A 25,403-nucleotide genomic window follows, 5' to 3' on the forward strand; every position below is an offset into this window, starting at 1 on the left:
AGGGATTGTACACATATGTCGCAGTGAGTTAATGCTCAGGTGTTTCTTACATAACTAAAGTGCGTAACGTTGTACCCTCTTCATTAACAGGCTCTTTATTTCACACAGTGTTAAATACAGGTCAGTGCAGTGAAGTCAACTACATCCACTTATTTCGTGGAAAGCCTTATTGCTAGACAAGAGTTACACATAGGTGTTTTACGACGGAATCAGAGAAGTTTTATTTCTCTGAATATTAAAAAAATCCACATGTATATCACCAAGGAGTAACAGTCCACAGAAAAGGACGGATGAAATTGTTTTCCTCACATGATCAAGTTAAATGTGCGTTTATTTATTTAGGATGAGTGTATTTTAAAGTTATCAGTCATTGCAGTGAGAGGACAGGAGGATGTGTGGTAATCAACAGCAGTGACTTAATAAAGCTCTTAAAGATGACCTCGTATACTAAAAGATTAAGTGGTACATTTGGTATTTAAGGCAGATGGGGGGGTTCTGCCACTATGACTGTACTCACCACATCCACATTTACAAAGTTCTATCTTTACTCATATCTGATTAAATACATAAAACAAATCAAATCATAGTCTAAACAAGGAGAAGCCCACTTGAACTGAGAAAGATTTTTTTTCAGCCCCTCCTCGTCAGCGTGACCCATAACACGACCACTTTTGTCTGAACTCGCTGCTTCATTTTTATCTAAACTGACCCGCGGACACAAATAGATGCTCGTATAAACTATTTCCTCAGATGCAGATGGGAAGAGCTTTAAGAGATGAGGGTGGACATTAGTCACAAATGACGCCTTCCCTTTTACCCAGAAGAAAGTATATTATTTATTTATTTTGTATTTACATCAAAAAACTAGGCGAGATAATTCCTGACTGAATGTTTCTGAAAACTGGAAGACCACACGCACACGCGCGCGCACGTTTAACAAACAGAAAACTCCAATTATGGAAGAAATTATAATTGAGACGAAAGGAAATTCCTCTTTTCAGTCGTGAGTTTTATCTCTAAAAGCATGTCGGACAGAACATTAAAAGGGATGTCGAAGGGAAAGGACACAGTGCTGCATCACTCTTTGACTCTGTTTAGACACTTCTGGAACAGAACAATGAGGAACAGCTTGGTTTTAACAACAGGATTTGAAACTCCTGTGTAGAAAAGTCATCTTCCAGTTAAGCATGAGCTGAAACAATTATCTATTGGATGCTACAGTCCTACTGACGCAGGTCAGATAAGATGGTGAGACCACACATTTTAAAATCCTGAGGAGAAGGGGAAACATGTTCTCAAGTATTAGAGAACGAAAAGTCTGATGGTGAAGTGTCTCTGCTATTTCTCCGGAATCTTTCCTCTCCTCTTCCTCCTGCTCTCTTTACCGATCGGGTCTCTGGAGGCAGAAAACCTTCGCCTGGTGGTCTCCTGAAGCGGTGACTGCGAGGGACGCTTCCCTGCAGAAGAGATGGACGTGATAAACGTTATTTAGAGGTTGAATAAATTGTATATTTACATGCGAGAGCATTTTTAAAAGAGAGACAACGTCACCTGTTGATGGCGAAGTTAAGGATCTCCGCGGTGTGTCCGCGGTACTCGGCCACAATGCTGCCAGAACGAGCGTCCCATAAGCGCAGCGCTCCATCTAAGCAGCAAGTGGACACCACAGAAGAAGACTCTTCCCACTGCAGGTGGACGATGCCAGCCTGGAGGAACACGGAGAGGAATTTAGGTGGCGACTGCAGCTGTGATAAGTTGGCATGTCCAACTTTAACTCTAGATTGAGTAGCTAATCAGCAACATCAACTCAATTACACCTCCCTGATGGCACCAGAGGAGGATGCTCAGAGAGCATACAGAGTTATGACGAGTGATAATCCCTGGCGCTGTAAACCAACTCTCTGCTGCTCATTACCTCATGTTGGCACCTGTGCCTCAGCACCTGTGTTGCAAGGTCATACACGGCCAGAGTCCCGTCCAGGTACGCCACAGCGACGAGAGGCAGGCTGGAACGGACAAGAGGGATGAAACTTTGCGGCGAGACATTTAATGCACGGGTACATATTGAATATGGTGTCTCGCTAAATGTGTGGAACTTTACAGTCAGTGTGTCGGAGGATTCCCTGCGACTCTCTCTGGACTAAAAGAGCACTTTTGAGTAAAAGCATATTTTCTCCTAGCATGAAGCAAACCACTGCCCCTTTCACCCCACAACTTCTACAGCTACAGCTTGTTATCCTTTAAATAGAGGCACTGACACTTTCTGCAGTTTCATGTCATGAGGTCTAAGGATTAGGTCTCTGGGGACTTTACAACTCACACGTTGCAGAATCCCACAGATTCGATAGAGTTGGATTCTTCGCCGGGCTTCGATCCTTTGGCTTTGTCTACGTCCAAAGAGCACGCGCCCACCACCTTCACACACAAACAGTGCAGACGTCAGAAGCTGATAAAGAACACTTAAGTCTCACTAAGTATATAGAAAAAGGGACACAACTTTCTCCGGTCGTTCTGACACCCACCTTGCCTGTGGCGGTGTTGATGAGCTTAGCATAACCGTCCACTGACCCCGTCAGCACCAGAGAGCCGTCTTTGTTACAGGCCAGGCAGGTGAGCGCCCCATGGTGGGCATCCTGACCTGTTGCACGAGACAAAACAAAATCATTAATGGAGCAGTGACGTGTTTTCTCAGTCTCATTCCTCAAAGATCATAGATGAGCAAATGCAGACACTTGCAAACTGTCTGTAGTCTCTTGCCCGTTCCATTGGGCTGTAACTCTGTATTAATGCCTGGTACTTTTATGGTTTCACTTATTGCCTTTTATTTGTTGCCGTCTTCCGTTTTGTTTTGTTCCAGTTAACAACGACCTCCGTTAACTCGGTCTCATAGCAATAAATGCCAGAATGACTTTCTGTTTATAGCAGCAGACACATGAGATGTTCTCCAGAGAATCACCTCCTCGAACATCTCTTCATGAAAACAAATCTCTTCTCATTGTCATTGCTTAATAATTTCAGTAATCTTTCATGCAAAAATGTGAGAAGAAGCCGTTTTCGGCCTCTTAAATATGATGATTTCCTCTCATATTAAAGTGAATATCGTTGGGGTCTGAACTGACAAAACAAGACATCACCTTCAAATTTGAGAAACTGTGAACATTTTTCACTATTTTCTAGACCAAACGATGAATCTAACAAACAATCGGCAGATTAATCGATGATGAATACAAACAAAAATCTACTAAAATGCTATAAAGTAAAAGGTCCCAGCAGGGATGACGCTGACTCACCTTTAATCACATGGATGGCGTTTCCCTGCTTCAAATCCCACACACGTACCGTCCCATCCTCATAACCCACCACAGCCCGTTTACCTGGAGAACAAATGGAAGAAATACACAATTCTGTTTCTCTCTGTCTCCAAATCATTTTCTCATGCGTGACTTTGTGACTTCTCTCACCATCGGGCAGGACTTTGCCGCTGGTGGCCTGGCTTGCAGAACTCTGGAAGGTTTTACAGTCTCCTGATGGGATCTTCCACATCCACATGTTGCCATCGTCTGTTCCCGCCAGCAGCACTGGAGCGCAGGGGTGCCACTCCAACCACTGCAGAGGAAGCGGGGCAGACAACCACAGATTAACAGCTACTTCACACACAGATTATTTCCCTCTGCAGTTTTCTACTTGTGGTCGATGAGCAGATCTTTTAATCATCATGCGTTGTGTGCCTCGCTCAAGGGAAACTCAGCAGTCTCAGTTGAGGGAGGAGAGAATGTCTGATCATTCATTTCCTCCACAAGACCACAGATTCTTAGCCAGAGCGGTCATTCCCTCTTACTCACTCATAAATTCCTTCAGCCCCAATAAAAGGCTTAACGCAAGTGCTTACAGACGCACAAAGTAAACAGACACACGTCCAGGCTGACGCAGTGTTTCTGGATTACACTCTTAAAACCAACGATCTCTGCGCTTACCTCCAGATCTCCCACTTCGAAGGACCAGATCTCCTCCTTGGTTTCTACTTTCCACACTTTAATCATGCCGCTCATGTCACCCGAAGCCACCATGGAGGAGTCGTGGCTGAACACGGCGCACGTCACAGAGTCTTTGTGACCTGTGGAAACAAAGGGAAATGTTTGCTTTTGCAGATACTGCTTGGATGTAGTCTTAACTACGCGAACACTGCACCCAGTCTGCCTCTCACCTGTGCACTCCAACAGAACTTCTCCGTCGCTCACCCTCCACACGTAGGCCTTGTCATCCTCTCCTCCCGTTACAACCATGCTGTTTGTCGCAGGATCCAAACTCACGCAAAACACAGAGCCTGGACAGAGGAAAGGGGGGAGAGCCATCTAAATGTTTAATAGACTGAATCTGCCTGATCATGAAGAGCATCAAAATTAAGGCGAGACGTTACCAGTGTGTTTGGAGAAGGTGAGCTCGCTGTCATCTTGCTCTGCCTCCATCTCGTCATCAGTCTCCCAGCCTCCTTCGTCATCTGCGTCTTCAAAGTCAATGTCCTCCAAGTCATCAGCCAAATCATCTTAAGTGAGAGAGGAAGAAAGTTAAATAAGATGGAAGGTGGTTATTAGAGGGGCTCAGATAGAAAACGCCACAACAAATCCAGAACTACCTTTTGTTTTTATTATTATCCTTTTGTTACTTTGGACAGTGTAAAAACAATAGGAAAGCAATGTCAGGAGCATGTACATTACCACCCTTCCTTGCGTGAAAATACTTGAAATAATACTATACTAAAAAACAACAATAATTAATATACATTACAGCTATAATAATAATAATATTATTATTAATAAGAAAAAGAACATATATATATATAAATACAAGTAACATTAAGGGCAGTGATTTTTGGAAGAATAATAGGTAAAACAATGAGTAAAAATAATAATATTATTGAAGTAAAATAGATGCTGTTCAGTCTAACTTCAACTAATATCCTAACTCCGGTATCCAAAATCAAATATGTAGCCGGACACTGGTTGTCAAAGGAAAACGTTGCCAAAAGTGACTCGTAGAAGAGTTGTAAACAGTTTTTAACCAACCGGGTTCAGGATCCATCTCGTTCAGGTCGATGACTTCAATAATTTCCTCATCTCCGTGGAGATAAACCACATTTCCCTGCGTGTTGTTATCCATGCTGTTAGCGGGCTAGAAGCTAGCAAAACAACTGCAAAGTAATAACCGTGCTACTAAAGCTAGCTAACCTGACTTTAGGCTACCTCACTTATAGCTAGCCTCTTACAGAGTCCTTTCGCGGTTAAAAGTCACACTTTCGCTCACAAACATTTAGTGTTATGTGAATTTAAATATAACAGTAGTTAAATATCAAACTGCATCCCCATGGTTTCTTCACATGCTGCGGTAACTGGAGAGACAGACGCACAATGATGACGCAGTACATATAGTCACAACTTCAGCGTCGTTCACCTCCGTGTCCACAAGATGGCGCTGTTGTCTATGTGCGAAATGAATGCGTGATAATACTTCTCAGAAAATACTGCATAACCAGTCTGGAGTGTGTTTTAATAGCTGGAACTGATTTATAAATATCCTTCGACCCCCTTATTGCGTTATTTCCCTTCATAAACATTGTAATTTACACTAAATTAATCTGTTTTGTGTTTTGTAAGGGACTTTAACAGCATAAAGCATAGTAGTAGTGGTAGTAGTAGTAGTAGTAGTAGTAGTAGTAGTAGTAGTAGTAGTAGTAGTAGTATAGTAGTAGTAGTAGTAGTAGTAGTAGTAGTAGTAGTAGTAGTAGTAGTAGTAGTAGTAGTAGTAGTAATAGTAGTAGTAGTAGTAGTAGTAGTAGTAGTAGTAGTAGTAGTAGTAGTAGTAGTAGTAGTAGTAGTAGTAGTAGTAGTAGTAGTAGTAGTAGTAGTAGTAGTAGTAGTAGTAGTAGTAGTAGTAGTAGTAGTAGTAGTAGTAGTAGTAGTAGTAGTAGTAGTAGTAGTAGTAGTAGTAGTAGTAGTAGTAGTAGTAGTAGTAGTAGTAGTAGTAGTAGTAGTAGTAGTAGTAGTAGTAGTAGTAGTAGTAGTAGTAATAGTAGTAGTAGTAGCTAGTAGTAGTAGTAGTAGTAGTAGTAGTAGTAGTATAGTAGTAGTAGTAGTAGTAGTAGTAGTAGTAGTAGCTGTAGTAGTAGTAGTAGTAGTAGTAGTAGTAGTAGTAGTAGTAGTAGTAGTAGTAAACTTATTAAAGATGTGTGTGACATCTACTACATATTCCTAATTCAATGTCAAACTTATCCCACAAGTTAACCCCTAGGACAGATATACATCTATTTATTATGTGTCCCCAGTGTGCTCAATTTGTTTATTTATTTGCTTATCATTTTCTCTTTAATGTATTGTATTTGCCCCAGCTGATTTCAATTACTTTATTTCTCTTTCTTTTGTTTACACATCCTTGAGGTGTCATTGTGGAATGAAGTTAAAAGTAAAATAATTTCCCACAGTTACTACTACTAACACTAATAGTTAATGTAATCATCAGCATCAGCATCCTGTAGATAATATATTGTTAAATGTTATTTTACATAGTTCCTATTTTTATGCTGAGTATTTTCTGCAGAAGCAGCTGAGGAAGTAAAAGTCCTTGCATGTGCAAATAAATTCTTTCCCGCTTACTCGCTCTTTAAATATAACTGTGAAGTGTTCCTCATTGTGTGATTGTAATAATGTGTCCCTTTCAGTGTGACTGGGAAATGTTCCCTTCTCTTACAATGTGATTGTGCTGCGTTGCATCTTGCCAGAGCAGAAATCCTTCTCTCTCATTCCCTCCATGATTAACACTCAGTGGCCTTCACTGTGGTGAGTAGTGAACTGAGAGTTTAATCGCTTATGAATCATCATGCTTCACGACTGCCAGGTGTAGTGTCACAAAACTGTAATTTACACATCTGTAATTACCGGAGCAAAGGTTAAGCATTGCTTTGCGGGATTTTTTAGCTCAGAAACCGCTTTGATGAAATTGTGCTTTTTATAGCAAACTGTTTCAAATGAAAAGTTATGAATGCAAGATTGTTATTTAAATCAGGTTTAGTTTTCTTGATAGGGATTCTATGATGAATAAATGTGACTGCATCAAGCTTCCTTCATCATGATTCATTCATCATCATTTGGCAGTTTGACAGTCAGATCATGGATAGATTACTGAGCGAGCCTACCGGGCACAGGCCCAGGGGCCCAAAGTGTTAGGGGCCCCCCTGGCCTTCGCCTGCAAAATGTCACTCAAAGAGACACGCACCAACCAGGAAGAGACTCAAAATGACCCCAAAGAAACATAAAATGACCACAAAGAGAAACAAAACAACAAAAAGCATCACTAAGTCTGTGCGTCTCTCTTCTGCAGGAAAGATGCTGCTGCCTTTCAGATGCCTGTGCCCCGGGGCTCATTGTCTCTTAATCCGCCCATGAGTCAGATGACACTATTTAGAAAGATCTATTTATTTGAAACTGTTGGGGGACGAAAGTAGGATCTTGAAAAGTGAGAGCGATGTCCCTCGGATCACCCCGTGCGGGAATAACGAGATGACAAACTCCTCTTGAAGTTGACATTTAGAAATATTTGTGCGACTGCAGTAAACCACAGGAATAACATTAGAAGCAGAGGGGTACTCCATTTTAAAAGGAGCTCCCCCCCCTCTCTTCTTTAATCTCTCCATCAAAAGTTCCCTGGCTTCAGATACTTTATGAACACTTAACACAGTTTGTCTACTTCAGGTTTTTGGGGGTTTTATGTCTCTTGCTATATGCTGCTGCTGGCAGGGCTCACGCTCTGCATGCCCAAATAAGTTTTTACTGGCTGCCCAGGCTCTGCATTGCAAGCATTCCCTGGAAAAATACAACCATCTCATGATGCGGTGAGATGTGGAAACATCAGGGTGTACATTATTTCAACATTTTAAATCGGCAGTGAGTGAGAGGTTTATAAACTCTCAGTCGAAGAGGGTTGGTGAATTTTCCCGCTGGAAAGATAGATGACATTAGTTACGACGCCGGTAACAGAAGCTTTATGTCGGCAATCTGTTTCAGCGTTCGTTGTTTTTTCTGGCCAAGGACTTAATTCAGCTCCTGTTCACATAATTTAAAAGCCTCGAACAATGTTTGGTAATTTGGTGATATTAATCAAGTTTCTTTGGACATTTTTTACCATCTGCTGATTTTGAAGAATAAAACAAATACAGATCCAAGATCTAATGTTTTCCCATATAATTAAATGAAACAATTTCCATAACAAAACATGTTCAAAAGCCTTGAAACAGAAGTTAGATCATCATGAGACACTCAAAGTCTCCATTATAGGAACTTATTTTTAGGTTAGCAGCTCGTTATTCAGAGAGAGATTCATAAATACAATTCAGAAAATGACCACAAAAATAAAAGTAGACCGCAGATCAAAGATGGACAACATGACTGAATAAAGTGCAGGGAAATGGACATGTAGGTTTAATCCTGCAGGAACATATGAAGTCTCTGGTCAGGAGGAACAGGAAATACTATATACTGAATGATACAGCTGGTTTGACCTCAGAAGTCCTCTGAGCAACCAACGTTACATCAATCATGGGCTGAAAATAAGTTATTTAACCTCTTTTCGTTATTTAGTTTGTCGATACTGTGCTGGATTTTAAATGCAGGACTTTTACTTGTAAAGGAGTATTTTTAAATTGTTGTTTTGTTTGCCTTTAAGTAAAAGATCTTAGTACTTCTTCCAATACTGAACATCAGCCAAATTGTAGTCAATAGAAATGATGCCTTCGGGTGAAACAGAAAACTGGAGGATTGCACAGCAAACTGCTCTGAGTGCTTTCCACCTTGTCTTTTTAAATCTGCTTATTTTTACCCAGACACTCTGGAACAGCACATTGGGTGGGCTTCTCTCTGCCGTCATCAGGAAAGCAGAGACCAGGAGCGACCCATCATAAAAACATTTCTCGGTTTATCACTCGGGCAAGCTGGTTTATGTCTGAAAAGCAGGACACTCTGGAGTGCTGTTACTTTATAGGCACACACACATGGAAACACACTGCCTGACCAGGACATGGAGGCATATTCATCTTTACACACACAAACACACACACACACACACACACACACACACACACGCGCGCGCACACACACACACACACACACACACACACACACAGTATCAGTAATAAGGCCTTGGAGCTGTTGCTGTGTGAGAGGTAATTACTCCATGCAGCTCAGTGAGGCTTTGATGGAAAGTTTTAGACTAACTGGCTCGACTGTAAGAAGCCTCGACTCTGCTTCTTTTTAACAAGAACTCTTTATGGCTCCTTTTTGCTCTCTTTTCTCTCTTAAACGCTCCGGTTTCATGGTATCCTGGAAAGATTTAATATCTCATTTTTTAAATATAGCATACAAGAAAAGGGCTTGATTCACATAATAGCATCACTGTTGTTGTACATCACATGCTGTCAGAAGCGTTGGGAGATGTTTCGAAGCGCTTTCTTTTTTTTGCCGGCAAAGCAAAGCTTCTTTATGACGCTGAGGTCTGCCCTGCTTTGTCTGCACGCTGCGTCTGACTCATGTGGGACCGCGTTGGGTGAGATGACGGCTTCCCTTCTCAGACCACTAACAGCCAGTTGTGTGTGTATTGCAAGTGGTCTGGTCCACAGCCTGTGTTAGATGTGTCTGCTGTGGTAGCAGAGCGGTAGTTTGAGCAGGCCATACGCGCTCGCCTGTTGACTTTCTACCCGGATTGCTGCTCCTTGTTCCAGCCACTGGCCAAAAACATGAAGTATTTTTGGAACATCATTACCCAGGGATCTGTGTTTTAAGCCAGAGCCATGTACGGTACTTTGGAACAGATGCTTTTAAAGGCATCATGCTCCAAATAAGAGGACTTACCTAAATGGGATAGAAACCTGAAATGGAAGGAGGTGACGATGACTCCTATTGACGCAAAATAGTTCAACTAACATAATCAGCGATTTGGCAACCCGAGTGTGATGTTCACTGAATTGCAAATGTGCTGCTCTGGGCAATATAAGCCAATCTAATCCCTGCTTTGACATCACTGCTCTGGACACACTCACACACACATACACGCACGCATACACACATTTGAGTGTTTTATGCACGTCTGCGTCAGCAAAAGCCCATAGACAAACAATTCAGATGTCCAAGACCGATTTGTGCTCCCTGACAGAAAGGTATAAACTTTGGGATTTTGTGTCACAATGACGAATATGTATTTTAGAATATGATGAGAGGATTATGTAAGTTGTTTAACAGTTTGCATGTTATCTGTAAAGAATCTCAGTTAACATAAATCTTCACACGAATACATATTTCAAAGCCTTTTATTGTTTTATTGGTGTCATTTCTATGTTATGGCCATGACCTTTGGTTACAATTATCGGATGGATTGACGTACATTATTAATCAATGATTGTTTTTTTCTTCTTTCTTTATATTTGATTTAATGATTTTCAAGAAGCAAACATACAAACCATAATTTTATAGGGCTGGTCCATAAAATATTTTTTTATTTTTAAGAAAAAAAGGAAATGAGTCAAAGCACTTACATAAGAGACAAACTATGGTGAAATTAAATTATTAAATTATGATTATTGTGTTCATGGTTCCGGTTCATGCCCCGTGTCCCAAAATTAGACGTGTCCACAGGTATTATTCACTTTAATACAGATTATATTTAACTCACAGAGATTCCAAAGGTTTCTTCCATTAATATAATGTCCTATATTTTCCAGAGTCATAATTTTGGAAATCAGAGTTTTCCAAGTAGAAGGAGAGTCGTCCCCGACCCACTTCACCATGATGGCTTTTCTTCCAAAAGCACAAAAACTACTGACATTCAAATACATTTCAGTTATATTTTGTGTTTACTGCTTATTTTGCTAAAGTTAGCATGCTAACATATACAAATATAATGGTGAACATGGTAAACATAGTTAGGCTACTAAATAACAGCATGCTAGCATCGTTATGTTGAGCATGTTAGCATGCTGTTAGTGTTACGCTAAGTACAACCTCAATGCTTTAGCATGGCTCTAGACATGTCATGTATTAGCCTCGCCTAATTTGATTAACACTTTTGTTCTTGCAAGTGCATGTTTGCTTATAATTTAGTCATCATTAAGTTGCTGTTCTTGTTTTTAAGTATTTTAGAGAGGTGTGAGTTTTAAACGCAGAAATTCTTCCTGGTTTAGTGAGCATGTTAGCATGCTATTAGCATTTAGCTAAATTCAGCCTCAACGCTACTAGCATGGCTGTATCCTCATGTTATTTATTATCCTTATATCATTTCATGAACATTTTGATATTTTCAGTGTATGTTTGCAGGTCCTCGCAAACATTAATTAACTATTTAACACCGGAAACAATTCATGAATGCAGGGATTCTTTGTGTTTGAAAGTGAATGTGGGGTCCAGCATAAAAACAGAGGGATTATGGTTTATATATGCTCCCTCAGACGTGTATTTTATGTTTGTTTTCTTATGCAGCATATACAGAGGGAGACAGTCTGCAGACATACAAGGTTTAGCCCTAAAGAGCTTACTCAAGCACAACAACATCATAGATGCCTCCAAGACCGACCCGCTTTACGTAACCGGTGCTCTGTAGCTCATCCACAGAAATTATAATCCTCTGTTGCTATGGATACGCTGTCCCAATGGGCCTCCCCTATACTCCAAAAGAGGAGCGACCTCAACTAATAAATGCAAAAACAAAGCTAAAAAAAAAATGGAAAGAATAATGGACAAATTGTTCAAGTAGATACTTTAAAGTAAAGCATAAACAGGAAAAGGCAGGGTAGGTTTCTTTGTATATACACAAGGCAATATAAAAAGTACAACGCAGTGCAACATATGAATAAATAGTTTAAAAATATTAAATGAATGGTGAAAACAACCTGTATGTATAGTTGATAAATTAGTTGAAAAGTTCAGCTTCTTTCACTCCAAGTGGTCGAATCACAAATACAAACTTGACAAAACAGACCGAAATATTAACAGTTCAATACAGTGTGAATACATTATTTTAAAAATATCTTTTTTTATATAATAAATAGTGTTAAATAATCCAGTTCAAATGAACACGAACATGAAGGCTGGTTAAGTTTATCTGAACGAGCTCCTGGGATATATCAGACAAGAAAGGTTAGGAAGCACTGAAATATAATATACCAACAAAATATATATTCTCTAACAATTCTACGGATATTACTAGAGCACCTGACCTTTGACCTCCTGGTAGATGAGGGTTTGGAAATATTAAGGTTGGCCTAACATTTAACACCCTGTGCAAATTTTGGCAGCGATGAAGATAACCACGTCTACCAAGTCTTAACCACTTCTTCTCTTCGGTAAGTGGAACCGGTTCATTTAGGCTCGGAATAGGTTCCAAAATTTCTCCATGACCTTTTGAAAGGAGCCTGGAGGTATGAGAGGAGCCAGTGGGAGCAGAGCTGTGTACCTGCACTTGGTGGTTAACAGCCTATCTGCATGCAGATATATAGAAACTGGTTAGCATATTACTGTAATAAAGTCAGCTTAAACCGAGCAGTGGTGTTGCAGCTTTGCTTGTGGGTGGCTGCTGAGATGCACAATCAAATATAAAGTAATGGAAATAAAAGCATATTGGATTAGAGAAGGCAGCGGGGAAGACGTTTCATGTTGCAATGAGCGAGAACTGGATAAAAAGGTTTGTTTCATTTTGCCACTACGGGTTATGGAAAATGTTGAATAATGGAAGGAAGATTAGTAATATCGCAATAGATCCCAGGCAGCAAAAAGATTTCTATCATTGGCAATAAAATATGAAATGTGTAGTTGATGGGCATGATTCTCACTTCTCCCGGTTTCCCTTAACATTGACTTCAATAAATCCACAATCTAGAGATGGAAATCAGTGTTTCAAGCTTGTTTGTTCCGTATAAGCACATTATATAGCATGCATTAACACATTTTAGCAACTAGTGGTAGGTCACTACAGACAAATACACAGCAGAACTACAACTAAATCAAATAAGCATATTAATTCATAACATAGGAGATAGAAATATATACATTTATTGGATTACTACAGGAACATTCAAGCAATGTAATAACAACAAAAACCTCATGACTCAAAAAGGTCATTAGTAACACACCACTGAGATACAGTTTAAGTGATAGCCTATTATGATTATGATAAAGCATATTAAAGCTATAATGATACTAATAATATTACTGTAAACTAACCTCTGGGTAACATAGACACAATAATTATATATTATAGGGATGTTATTATGGATAAAAAAGACTATAAGTTGGTATGAAGTTATAATAAACTTACTATTGGGACACAGTAAATCCCAATATGAATAATGTATTTATATACTTTGTTTTATTGAAACAAATAAATTAACAAATTAGGTTAAAGGTCTCATAAAGTCACTATAGTGTGGTACAGAAACACTATAAGATAACACTATTATTGTAATAATAAAAATGCCATAGAGCAAATTCCTACATTAAAGAGTAATTACATGAGATATAAAGCATCACAAAGTATGACAAAGTTATTAAAAGTAACTACATTAGAACTGCATATTTTAATATTAAAGTGATATATTTTACAACAGCATATAGGACACGCCCATAGACGTTTTCCCTATTAATGACCACAACACAAGCTTTCATCTTAATACTATAATAATCACATTTTCAGCAGGCTAAGCCCGCCCCTGGTAAATGCAAGGGCGCTCCATGTGACGCTGGGGCTGTAACAAAAATCCAGTATGGCGGAATCTGTCAGGAGATGAATTTTCTTGTCCCCCCCCTGCGCTGAGAAAAACCCCAGAGTCTAACATGGGAGAGAAATAAAAGCTTTGCGGGACACATGTTGGGACGACTGGCTTCCTCCTGGCCCGTGTAGGTGAGCTGCTGGTGTGTTTGAGTCCTCTCGGGATGAATGTGTAGCCGAGCTGCGCCGCTTTGATGTTGATATTCAGGCAGGGATGCGATGCACAGACAGGATTCATCAAAACAATGTCCGGCTGAAGTTTCCACTCTGCTCCGCTTCGGCTTCGGCTTCCCGGTTATTTTTTCACGGCTGCTCTTCAGTCTGAACCGTATCTACTTCTGGTAATATTGCTTTCGCTTCTTAAAACCATTTAGCTAAACATTTCCATACGGTTTGTTGCACTGTAGCGGGCGGGAAGTGTGAAGGCAGTAAGGGAGGGAGGGAGGGGGGGGGGGGGTGTTTATTATGCCGATTGTTGCTGAGCTATTTTTAGTGCACGGTCGAGCCTTAGGCTTTCATGTAATATACATAGTGCCAACACGCCTCTATCGCCTTATACCCGTACTATGGGCGAGAAAAATGCGTATTATGAAGGTACAGGCCTGTGTAAGTGTGTGTGTGAGTGTGTGAATGGTTCGGGATGGGCGGTGGTAATTCTCTGCATGCGTCAATCTTTTTTTTTTTGTGAATGGGGGCGTACGGGTTGTTGGAGCTGTTAAAGCGACATCAAAGCAGCCTTTTACGGCTGGTTTAAAGTGTCTTTAAGTGGAATAAACGGTTTGTTAGAAGGAAATATTAGTGAGAAGAGGTGAATTGTGTCGTTTAGTTTGTGAGGGAGTTTGAACTGGAGTGCAGGGTTAGGCTAACTCAGTGTACCCACCTTTTTTGTGACAGGCATGTTTAGCAGCTAGTGTCTTCATTAATGCAAGTTAGCTAGCAAGCTACATGTTTTTTGCTAGTTTTGGTGTAAGTTCCCATCAAAACAGTGGTTTTAACCTATTTCCCATGTCTGTGTTTTTATTATTTCTGAACTTTGGGCTTCAGGGCTTGTCCCCCCAGATCTGTCACCCTGCATCAAGCAAGCTCTTTTTGGGGACAATGGCCTAGGACACACACACATGAATACCCCTCCCGAGACAGATGAGATGCCCTGGGAGAATGGTGTTGCATGAAGCTCCCCTCCCCTGGAGTGTCAGCTTCTCCCTGTGACACACACGATCACCCCCCCCCTCCTTGTTTTTCCCTCACAAAGCGCAAGTGTGCATGCACTGTGCAGTGACCGACTTTTTTTGGGGGGCAATTTGTCCTGCGGCTGCACTGTCTGGCCCTCTTGTCTTGAGAACCACCCCCCTTAATGCACTCGCAGACACACACACACACACACACACACACACACACACATATACACACACACACACACACACACACACACACACACACATCCATCCTGCTTTCGAGGACCTCTGAGACCTTGGCCAACACACACACAAGGGCGTGAACAAGCTCAGCTACCCCCATGCCGCTGCCCCCACCCACCTCACCCTCGGGCAGTTTTACCCCTTCTATTTGTGGTGGTGAAGTCGACTTGATGCTTTGGTTCTCGAGCCGTGATTACATCTGACACTCCTGCTCCAGGCTCGAGGAATTCAGGCTACCCTTGGAAAACAAAGAAAAATAATAATAATTTATATATAGTATCAGCAAAAAGACCAATTAGTTACCTTCAAATATAAAGAAAAGATCATTTATCCCCAAATCAAATCAAAGATTCAAAGGGTTCTGCTCTGTGAAATGCACATGTTCATGAGACTAACAGGAATTGGTTTACAGGTTCTTGCTGTGTAAGCACGAGTTTGAACTTAAGGTGGTATTGAGTCTTTAAGGGCGTACTTGGATCTGCAGTATTTAGTATTAAAATCAGATTTTTCAAATCACGACTTTTAAAGTCTGTGGTCACTTATTCAGCATTTCAATCCTCACAATCCGTTAGTTGCAGGCCAAGATAATAAAATCGCTTTGCTTGACATGAAACTGTCGAGAGTTATTTTTACAATCCTAGATGACCAAGCCGTATTGTATGTGGAATCCAAGACTTCAGTCAACAGCTGTCATCATTAGTGTCACTAAAAGATATCTATAAATATCTGGAAAATGAGCTGTGTGTGTGGGAGAGACATTAAAGGGATAGTTTGGATGTTTTTAAGTGAGGTTGTGTGTATCACCGACAGTGGATGATGGTCTGCACGCCCCCAGCTTGGAGAAGCAGTCAGGAGTTGCCTCATGGAAGTAAAGTAATGTACTGCGGTAGACGGGGATGTCAGCAAAACGTATTTTAGCCGCCTAAAAGAAAGGTCCATCAAAAAAAATAATCTATATCAGTTTAAGTGTGCGCTATATTTAGAATGTTTTCACAGCTTTACCTTGCTGTGAGACGGCTTTACAGTCTATGTTTCTGACCGGGACCTGAAGCCACCAGACTCCTTTTGAAAAAACAGTAATTTTACCAACACAGGAGTTGCTTGACTATCACAAAACATCCGAACTATCCCTTTAATAGAGATGCAACTATCGAGTTTTTTCCCTCTTTTTCTAAATCAGTGCTCTTTTTCTGTGTACCTCATGGACCTTGTTGTCCTCTCTGATAGGTTGGTACCGGTGCTGGACAGCGAGCCGCCACTCTGATTGGAGTAGCCAAATCAAAAGCCTCATGGGGATTGGCTGCTGCTGCTGGAAGTTTGCTTCATGTTTCCAGCCTTGAGGGATTCTTGACAGACCTTCCCAAGCTTTGGCTCAGCCTGAACACACACACACACACACACACACACACACACACACATTCAAACACGCACACTCCTGGACATCCACAGTTTGGGCATGATAGCAGCTTCCTGATTGCCACCCTGTAAATCACATCTGCAAACACACACCTGCCGTACTGCGTGGAGACCCACCTAAACCGACCTGTCAGCGATGACATCACACAGCCACCACGGTAAGATCTACGTCTTTACTCTTTGTTTACTTGTCCGTCAGCATCTGTGTTTGTACAAAGTGGAAATTAGGAAGTTTTACACTTTGACTAAACAAGTCTTACGTGACCACAGAGAGCGAAGTTAGACCTTTGCATCCAGGTGATTTTGGCTTTTAAACAAACAAATATCAAAATCCACAGTTAAGTTTTTGGCTTTTTTTCCGGTTTCTGCGGTTCATTCATGTTTTTGGAAATGAATTCTGTATCAGTTGTATAAGTTGTATAGGTGGAGTCGGTCTGCTCCTTGAATCAGAGTTTTATCGTTATTGCTTTTTAGTGAAACATTGTTGCCTCCCAGGACGGTTAAACTTTACTTGTAATATGTCAGAACAAAAAATGATCCAATTAAAAGTTTTTGGCGTGAGTTTAGAATATTAGTTATTTTTTACTTTAGTGCATAAATACTAATATAGGATACTGAAAAAACAGACGAGATTAAGTTAAGAAAAAAATCATATTCGCTATAAGTTAGATATAAGTAACAACAACTCTCATTCGGCGTAAACACAAAATATTGTGAAGCTGTGTACGATTAATCCATAACATAAAAAATGATTGAGGTCATGTCCATATATTGCACGATAAGTAGATAACGTAATTATTGTGACAGGCCTAGCATCTTCTCTGTCCCGTGTGGAGAGATGAGAGATGAGCTCCTCAACACCGTCACATTAAGGGAAATCTCTGCAGCTACATCAACCTTATTGATATATGTGAACATTTTGATTTTGAGCAGACAGATCGAGGCTCGCTAAAGCGCAATAAAACATTTTTCATCTGGTCTTATGACTGTTAATTAGCTCGATTTAATATGAATGAGCTCCGGCGGGTGAGAGGAGGGAAAAAAAAAAGTCCATAACACGGGCTCATTAAGAGAGACTCTTTGACACTCAATCAAGCTCAGTTTAGAAGCTTGTGTTTTAGCGAGCGGATGAATTATTGGGTAAGCAGCTGGCAGATGAAAAGGTTAGCTCCCTGCTCTGGTGAGTACCTGACAGTGTCGACCGTGTTTACTTTGTACACCTGGGAGTGTGTGTGCACTATAAATACCACAGCTGAGGTAACCGCCGGGCCCCCGAGGGACGCGAACGAGCTGCAGCCTCAGCCGGCGCCCTCACCTCTCCAACATCTCCATCGCCGACACATGTGAACACACCGACAGACGGGGGAGTGGATATTCAGTTCACTGCAAGACTCACTTTCCCTGTCCTCAAGTAGAGCCAATCGCATTATATCGTTAGATCAACCTGGGATTAGCGCGGCTCAACCGTTATCATTAGACAGCCCATTCTAATTACTTCACACGTTCTCTCGTCTGCACTTCAAACGGGGCTGACAAAAATGAACGCCCTGCCAAGCCTCAAGAAATGATTTTGACAGTCGCTGACAAATGCAAAGTGACATGTTAAATGATCAGAGGTGTGTCTTTGAAATAAATGATTAAATACATTTCAGTTGGCTGACATGTCCCAATGATATTCTTCTGTTTCTGAGCACGTTTGGTGATGAAGTCAGAGAACAGAAATGTGGATCTGTAAGATTGCTCTATTATGTCTCATAAGTTGTTGCAGCAATGTTTTGGTTGATACCATTTGATACCATGATTAAAAAAAGTAAGAAATCCCTCCAAAATACCACATTTAGACCAGACAAAAAGTCCTGCTGTGATTTTTTTGGAGATTTCTGTGAGAATTTAGTTTTTCGCCGATTGTATTTCGAGCACTTATGTTCTGCACATTGCACAGAAACCCTTATTGTTAATATATCTAGGATGTGGACACGTCTTGTGGGTATCCATAAAACTCATTTGCATTCAGATATCTTGAGGTGAGAGGTGAAGGGACCCCCGGTCATAATAACAATCTTAAGTGTTTATTGTTTTTACACAATTTTGTTATTTAAAATAATGATAAAGAGTATCTTAGTTGTAGAAATGTCTTAAAGGAGTACTACACTAATATAGTATTGCACTTCAGGGGACTCACAAGATATAGATAAAAAAAACAACCCCTGGATCCTCCATTTCCCACAATGCAGCTCAATAGCATCCTTCATTAGACCCCCCCCCCCCTGACTACGAGTAAACATTTGTGTAGAATTGGCAAAAAGAAGCCTTTAAAACCTCTTTTTTGTAGATCAAGTATTGCTATTACTTTCTAGAATGTTCTGACATGACACCTGTATCATTATTTCCTCACAATACGACTCTGTTGGAAAACACAAACCGTGATATTGAATCGATGCCCAGATCTGAACACAGCCAAAACGGGAAACTTCACTCTGTACTGGCCAGGGGCTGCAGCAGCTGATAGAGCAGATAAACTAACCAGCTTCTGTCATAATATAATAAGATTTAGTCGTTTTTAATTTCCCACGCTGCCCTCCTCCACTTCCCATCTCCACAGTGTGCGTCCCACCAGAGGGCCAAACAGGGCTACCCAGGATCTGCCTGTCGCCCGTGTTAGCTCACCTCTCGCCAAAACAAAAATAGCTGTAATCTTTTGTGAGTCCAGGAGAGACGATTCATAGCAGCAGCTGCTGTTTCTCACTGTCTTGTTTGCTTCTGAAACGCCTTCAGAGGAGACGATCTCGGTCCTCAGAGTGCTGCCAAGTGTGGGCGTCAATTTGAGGTGTTGCTTCTCGTGTTTGAATGACAGCTTAGAGACACACTTGTTGGATGTTGGTGCACAGAGAGAGAGAGAGACAGAAACAAGTAGCCGAGAGAGACATTTAAAGATATGAGATGTGCAACAACATGGCCTTGTGGCGCTCGTCGGGCTTCTTTCACTAAAGTGTTGACGGCAGTGATATTTACAGATGTGAGGATGTGCAGGGTCGGGAACCTGTTCTCTTTTAAGAGATGCGTCCATCGGACTTCTCCGTTATGTTTGTTCTTTTGACAATAGATGCGAGGAAACGGATCTTGTGGCTTCAGGTTGTATCGGGGTTGTCTGCCACGGCTGCTGTTAAACTGAATTTGTTTTTAAAGCGAGTGTAATTAAACAACATTGGCTTTGTTCTCGGGGTGAACAATGAGACTGTCACATCCACGGCTTTGTTGTACTCTTGTATTTACGGTGCAAAACCAAAGCTGCCAACTTTTTTCCTGAGCTCGCGTTGCACTTATTTCCAATCGTGTACCAGCCCTCTAAGTAAAGCCTGGAGTGTGTGTGTGTGTGTGTCCCCGCATGTTCACGCAGTTCATGTAGCAGCTGTGGCGGGTCTGCCTGCTTGTGTGCCATTTTTTTGGTAATCTGTAAATGAGCTTACTAGCACGCACGTTTTTGATCCAGGACTTACTCATTTTCTTTATTACAGCAGCAGTGGGATTTTTAGATTAAATATCATTTACCATAAATCTCTTCCTAGAAAAGCGAAATGTAAAACGCTTTGTTGGGTTTATATTTCCCAGAACAAAAGGGGGTCAGGCTGATAAGGCCTGGAGTGTTTGTGCAGGAGTGATTACTCTGTGTACGGAGCGCTTTAGCACATTAGCCGGCGACATTTGTTTTACACTTGTGCTTAGCAATGAGCTAACATGTCGACCGTGTTTCATTGAGCAAGGGCGGTTTCTGTAAATGTCACGCTCGGGATGAAATGCACTGGTTGAGAGCAGTCAGGCTAAAGATGGAGTAGATTCAATGAAGTCTCAAGCGTGCTGCCGCACACACAGATCCAGAACAGAAGCGTGATAATTAACTAGCGGCGCCTGCTTGACAAATATTAGACTCAGTCCACCAAGCAAAGCAATCAGTCGACGAAGCAAGAAAGCAATTGCTTTTAAAAAATATATATATTTTCATTTATTTTGAAAGCATGATAAACTTGATGTGCTTTGTGACTTCATGATCGTCTTTGGATTGCGATTCATTGACCCCCTTTCTTTAAGGGTTTAAGGGTAAGCGTCTGAACCTCAGGGGTTCATCATCAAAGCGTTTCCCATGATTCTCTTGGGGGCCCCTCTGTGGTTGTGGTCACCTGACCAAGCGCCCCTTATCACTTCCTGGTGACACTCGAGGTTTTCCCAGATAAAGAGGGAAACCACACAAACCACATTCAGGAGAAAAAGAAAGACAAAACAAAACAAAAGTAAAAAAGAAAGAAAGAAATGTCTTTAATAATAAATAAGAGAAATGACAGGGCATTTGCATCAGACTGAATATTATTCACCCAGGGCGATTCATATTAGAGATGCAAATCTGAAGTTCAGGGCCGATAACTGATAATTAGTTTGTTGTTAGTACAATAAGACCAATAAGATTAATCCTACAAATGCAATGAAGGCCATGTACACGTTTATTATTCCTAATACTACACATGTTTAGAGAGCCCTCACCATCCCTAGCATAAAGAATACATTTAATCTAGCAAACGATAAAAAGATGATAATGTTTAAATCATTTTATTTCAGTGTCATTATCGCCCCGTTTTTCTTGGAAGGATAGGCTCATTTTCATCACTCACTCTACCTCCGTTATAAGCCAAGCCGCTTCGCCTCAGATTCCTCATTGTGAAATTGATTCAGGCGGGATGAGCTGTAAGTGGATATGAAGACATACGTTTAAAAAGAAAGAAAAGGGGGCAAGCAGCCTCCCCAGGTGTTACAGTGTCTTTATTAAAGAGGGAAGGTGAAGCCAGTCGCTGGGAACCTTTTGTTTTTGTCTTAGTCAGAAGTGCACCGGCTTTCCAGGAAGGTCTGCAGCTCAAGTAGGTAGCAGGTACTGTCGGTGATTATTTGTGAATGAGAGGTTTTGAGCTTTACTCTTGTTGTTTGCAAAAAAACAAATGTAAATTAACACATTCCTCAAACTCTACTTAAAGCACGTCAGGATACAAACCGTTCAGGTTAGATGTTTTTTTTTTTTACTGCTTTATTTTGCAGGGTCTGTGTGGGCGTGAGCGCCTTTTTATGGTTCTGCACCGGTGAACTTGACACAACGCTCCTTTCCTCGAAGGCTCAGCAGTATCTAGGTTACAAGCGCAAACCGCTTCTAGGTTTATACAACCGTGACACGCAACTAAAACAGCGAGGAAACAAAATCAAATGAACACGGATAAGTAAAGGTTGCATCATTTGGGCTGGAACCCAAGATCAGACTTCAGGCGCTGGTAGATTTGCATATACATATTCAAGTCTTGTGCAGATTAGTTTTACGGACGCTTGTTAAAGGGTATACTGTTGTTTTACCTTTTTATAAACGACGTAACGCTAAACCATGATGTTTTCCTTCACAGGACCAAGTAGTTCTGGTGTGTTGACCGCGTGTTTGAGATCCATTTTGTAAGAGACAGTAAAGCTCGTATTGCCACTTCCTGGTTGGGACTTTTCATTTTCTTCCTGCTGGTTTCAGGTGATTGAATCTAATGTGATGTGAAAATGATATAAAAACACAAACACTCAACTTGTGCCACCGTGAATTTATAAGAACTTTAACAAAAAGTACAGAGATCGGGAAGTTTGAGGCTTTAGCCAACTGTGAAACGGAAAGCTGTAGCATGTAACATGTAGCAGATGTACTAGATACAGTATATCTCAAAAGTGAGTACACCCTTTAGATTTTTGCAAATATTCTGTTATATCCTTTCAGGGGATAACATTATCCTACTGAAACTTTGATATAACTTAAAGTAGTCAGTGTGCTGCTTGAATAACAGTATAGATTTATTGTCCTTTGAAAATTACTCAGTACACAGCTGTTAATGTCTAAACAGCTGGCAACAAAAGTGAGTACACCCCATAGTGAACATGTCTAAATTGTGCCCAAAGTGTCAATATTTTGTGTGACCACCATTGTTATCTAGCACTGCTTTAACCCTCCTGGGCATGGAATTCACCAGAGCTGCACAGGTTGCTTCTGGAATCTTCTTCCACTCCTCCACGACGACATCACGGAGCGCACGGATGTTGGACACCTTGCACTCCTCCACCTTCCTCTTGAGGATGCCCCACATGTGCTCAATTGGGTTTAGGTCTGGAGACATACTTGGCCAGTCCATCACCTTAACCTTCAGCTTCTTCAGCAAGGCCGTTGTCATCTTGGAGGTGTGTTTAGGGTCATTATCATGTTGGAAAACTGCCCTACGGCCCAGTTTCCGAAGAGAGGGGATCATGCTCTGCTGCAGGATGTCACAGTATATATTGGAATTCATGTGTCCCTCAATGAAATGCAGCTCCCCAGTGCCGGCAGCACTCATGCAGCCCCAGACCATGATGCTGCCACCACCATGCTTGACTGTAGGCAAAACACATTTGTCTTGGTACTCCTCACCAGGGTGCCGCCACACACGCCGGACACCATCTGACCCAAACAGGTTTATTTTGGTCTCATCAGACCACAGGACATGGTTCCAGTAACTCATGTTCTTGGATTCATTGTCTTCAGCAAACTGTTTGTGGGCTTTCTTATGCATCGGTTTCAGAAGGGGCTTCTGTCTGGGGCGACGGCCATACAAACCGATTTGATGCAGTGTGCGGCGTATGGTCTGGGCACTGACAGGCTGACATCCCACTTCTGCAACCTCTGCAGCAATGCTGGAAGCACTCGCACGTCTATTTTTGGAAACCAACCTCTGGATATGACGCTGAGCACGTGGACTCAACTTCTTTGGTCGACCCTGGCGAGGCCTGTTCCGAGTGGAACCTGTCCTGGAAAACCGCTGTATGATCTTAGCCACTGTGCTGCAACTCATTTTCATGGTGTTGGCAATCTTCTTATAGCCAAGGCCATCTTTGTGAAGCGCAATAATCCTTTTTTTCAGCCGCTCAGAGAGTTCCTTGCCATGAGGTGCCATGTTGTCCAGCATTCAGAAAGAATTGTGCCCAAAACACCAAATTTAACAGCCCTGCTTATCATTTACACCTGAATCCTTGTAACACTAACGAGTCACATGACACCAGGGCGGGAAAACAACATCATTGGGCACAATTAGGACATGTTCACTATGGGGTGTACTCACTTTTGTTGCCAGCTGTTTAGACATTAACAGCTGTGTACTGAGTAATTTTCAAAGGACAATAAATCTATACTGTTATTCAAGCAGCACACTGACTACTTTAAGTTATATCAAAGTTTCAGTAGGATAATGTTATCCCCTGAAAGGATATAACAGAATATTTGCAAAAATCTAAAGGGTGTACTCACTTTTGAGATATACTGTATATAGAGAGTGGTATTGATCTTCTCATTAACTCGCAGAAACAAAGCGAGGAAACTATTCCTTTAAGTATTTTTCTGAATCCCAATTTGAAACTGGGTCTGCTGCAGAGTGCACTCAGAAACTGACACAAGAGACACGGCAACATGCCGTACAGTACAAGCACACGTACAGGTTATTACCGATGCCACCTTTATGAAATGGGACGCACAGATGTTAAACACTCACACCCTGAAAACGACCGATCTTTATTGTTTGTACTCGGGTACGACGCAATTTTGCAAGGCTTCTCTCGGTGGAGTTAAATAAAAAAACATTAAAAATAAATAAAAGCCGTAATAAAACAAATTAATAGCATAGAAAAATTAAAGGAATTAATTAAATAAAATTCACACAATTACAAATTTTGGCAAAGAAGGTTAGACATTACTATTAATTGTTACTTGATGATTATGCTTATTTAGGGAGTGTAATTTTTGATCATAAAAACAAAAAAAACCTCATTTTTGTAGGACTGTTACTTGTAACAGAGTTTTTTTCTACACTGCGTTATTACTGCTTTTAATAAAGTAAAACATCACACTACTTCATCCACCACTGTTCCACACTAACATATTTGGGTCTTACCCCCATATTTGATAAACACTGTCTGCAGTACAGTACGCTCACAGATCTCTGGCTGCCTATAAGTCTATATTATGGATTTGCTTTTTATTACTCCTGCCAGATACTATTAACGGGGCTGCAGTGACATTATAGAGATTTAAGGAACAGACTTAGTTGGGAGATCACTGGCTTGTACTGTCTGATTAATTGGAATCACATAATTCCTAACTGGTCTAGTAGCGCTGCCACAGTAAGGCTTCCCCTGGGCATATATCAGAAATAAAACTGAAAAAGGAAGCTTCCTAATCAATCATCTTCTCAAAAGTTTCAAATAAAGTAAAGTACAAGCTTCTCCTGCAGTGGCTGCTTACAGAGATATGAACACAAGGCCAAAGTGTATCATGGCTCATGCATTAAATTTACATTCCTCTCATCCTCCTCTCCATTCTGGACCCAGCCAGTGACCCCTTTTCATCCTCTTATCCGAACGCACGCGATCACACATCGCGCTGCTCAACTCCAGGGGTGAAGGGGTTAAGAGTTTTCGCTGCAATAAAGAGGGCCCGGCTTATCCCTGAGTCTATTTTTAGAAACACACACACACACACACACACACACACAGGATATGCGCACGAGCACGCATGGCGAACAAACAATCATTATATTTGGTCTCCCCGTGTTGATTCTCCTCTTCACGATTGAGCGGTTTGTTGCCGTGCGTCTAAAAATGGAGCGCGGGGCGAGTGCATGCGTGACACAACCTGCCTCTTTTGTGCGGCGGTCAGCGTGATACGAGCATGAGCCTCATCGAGGG

At 41.2% G+C, this 25,403-nt stretch overlaps 2 protein-coding genes across 8 annotated transcripts in view; one reads left to right on the plus strand and one right to left on the minus strand.

The window, feature by feature from the left end:
• Positions 1 to 79: 79 nt before the first annotated feature.
• Positions 80 to 5,409, minus strand: aamp (angio-associated, migratory cell protein). The gene is made up of 11 exons (XM_029452405.1): positions 5,064 to 5,409; positions 4,418 to 4,543; positions 4,205 to 4,324; positions 3,975 to 4,114; positions 3,462 to 3,606; positions 3,291 to 3,374; positions 2,523 to 2,638; positions 2,321 to 2,415; positions 1,916 to 2,006; positions 1,552 to 1,706; positions 80 to 1,457 (listed from the first exon to the last, which is right to left on the minus strand). The coding sequence occupies exons 1-11, from the start codon at positions 5,155 to 5,157 to the stop codon at positions 1,382 to 1,384; spliced, it is 1,242 nt and encodes a 413-aa protein (XP_029308265.1). The 5' UTR covers positions 5,158 to 5,409; the 3' UTR covers positions 80 to 1,381.
• An 8,310-nt stretch (positions 5,410 to 13,719) lies between these two features.
• The window catches only part of LOC115017570 (histone deacetylase 4-like), a 57,019-nt gene continuing 45,335 nt past the window's right edge, over positions 13,720 to 25,403 (plus strand). For 5 of the 7 annotated variants that reach the window (XM_029446146.1, XM_029446163.1, XM_029446174.1 and 2 more), the window contains exons 1-2: positions 13,720 to 13,929; positions 16,443 to 16,789. In XM_029446146.1, the coding sequence (XP_029302006.1) occupies positions 16,768 to 16,789 (22 nt within the window). In that variant the 5' untranslated portion in view covers positions 13,720 to 13,929; positions 16,443 to 16,767. The remainder of the gene's footprint in view (positions 13,930 to 16,442; positions 16,790 to 25,403) is intronic. The other 2 variants (XM_029446155.1, XM_029446201.1) reach the window with 2 other exon arrangements.

This window comes from Cottoperca gobio, chromosome 2, assembly GCF_900634415.1.
Source record: "Cottoperca gobio chromosome 2, fCotGob3.1, whole genome shotgun sequence".
In the NCBI taxonomy this organism is placed as follows: Eukaryota; Metazoa; Chordata; class Actinopteri; order Perciformes; family Bovichtidae; genus Cottoperca; species Cottoperca gobio.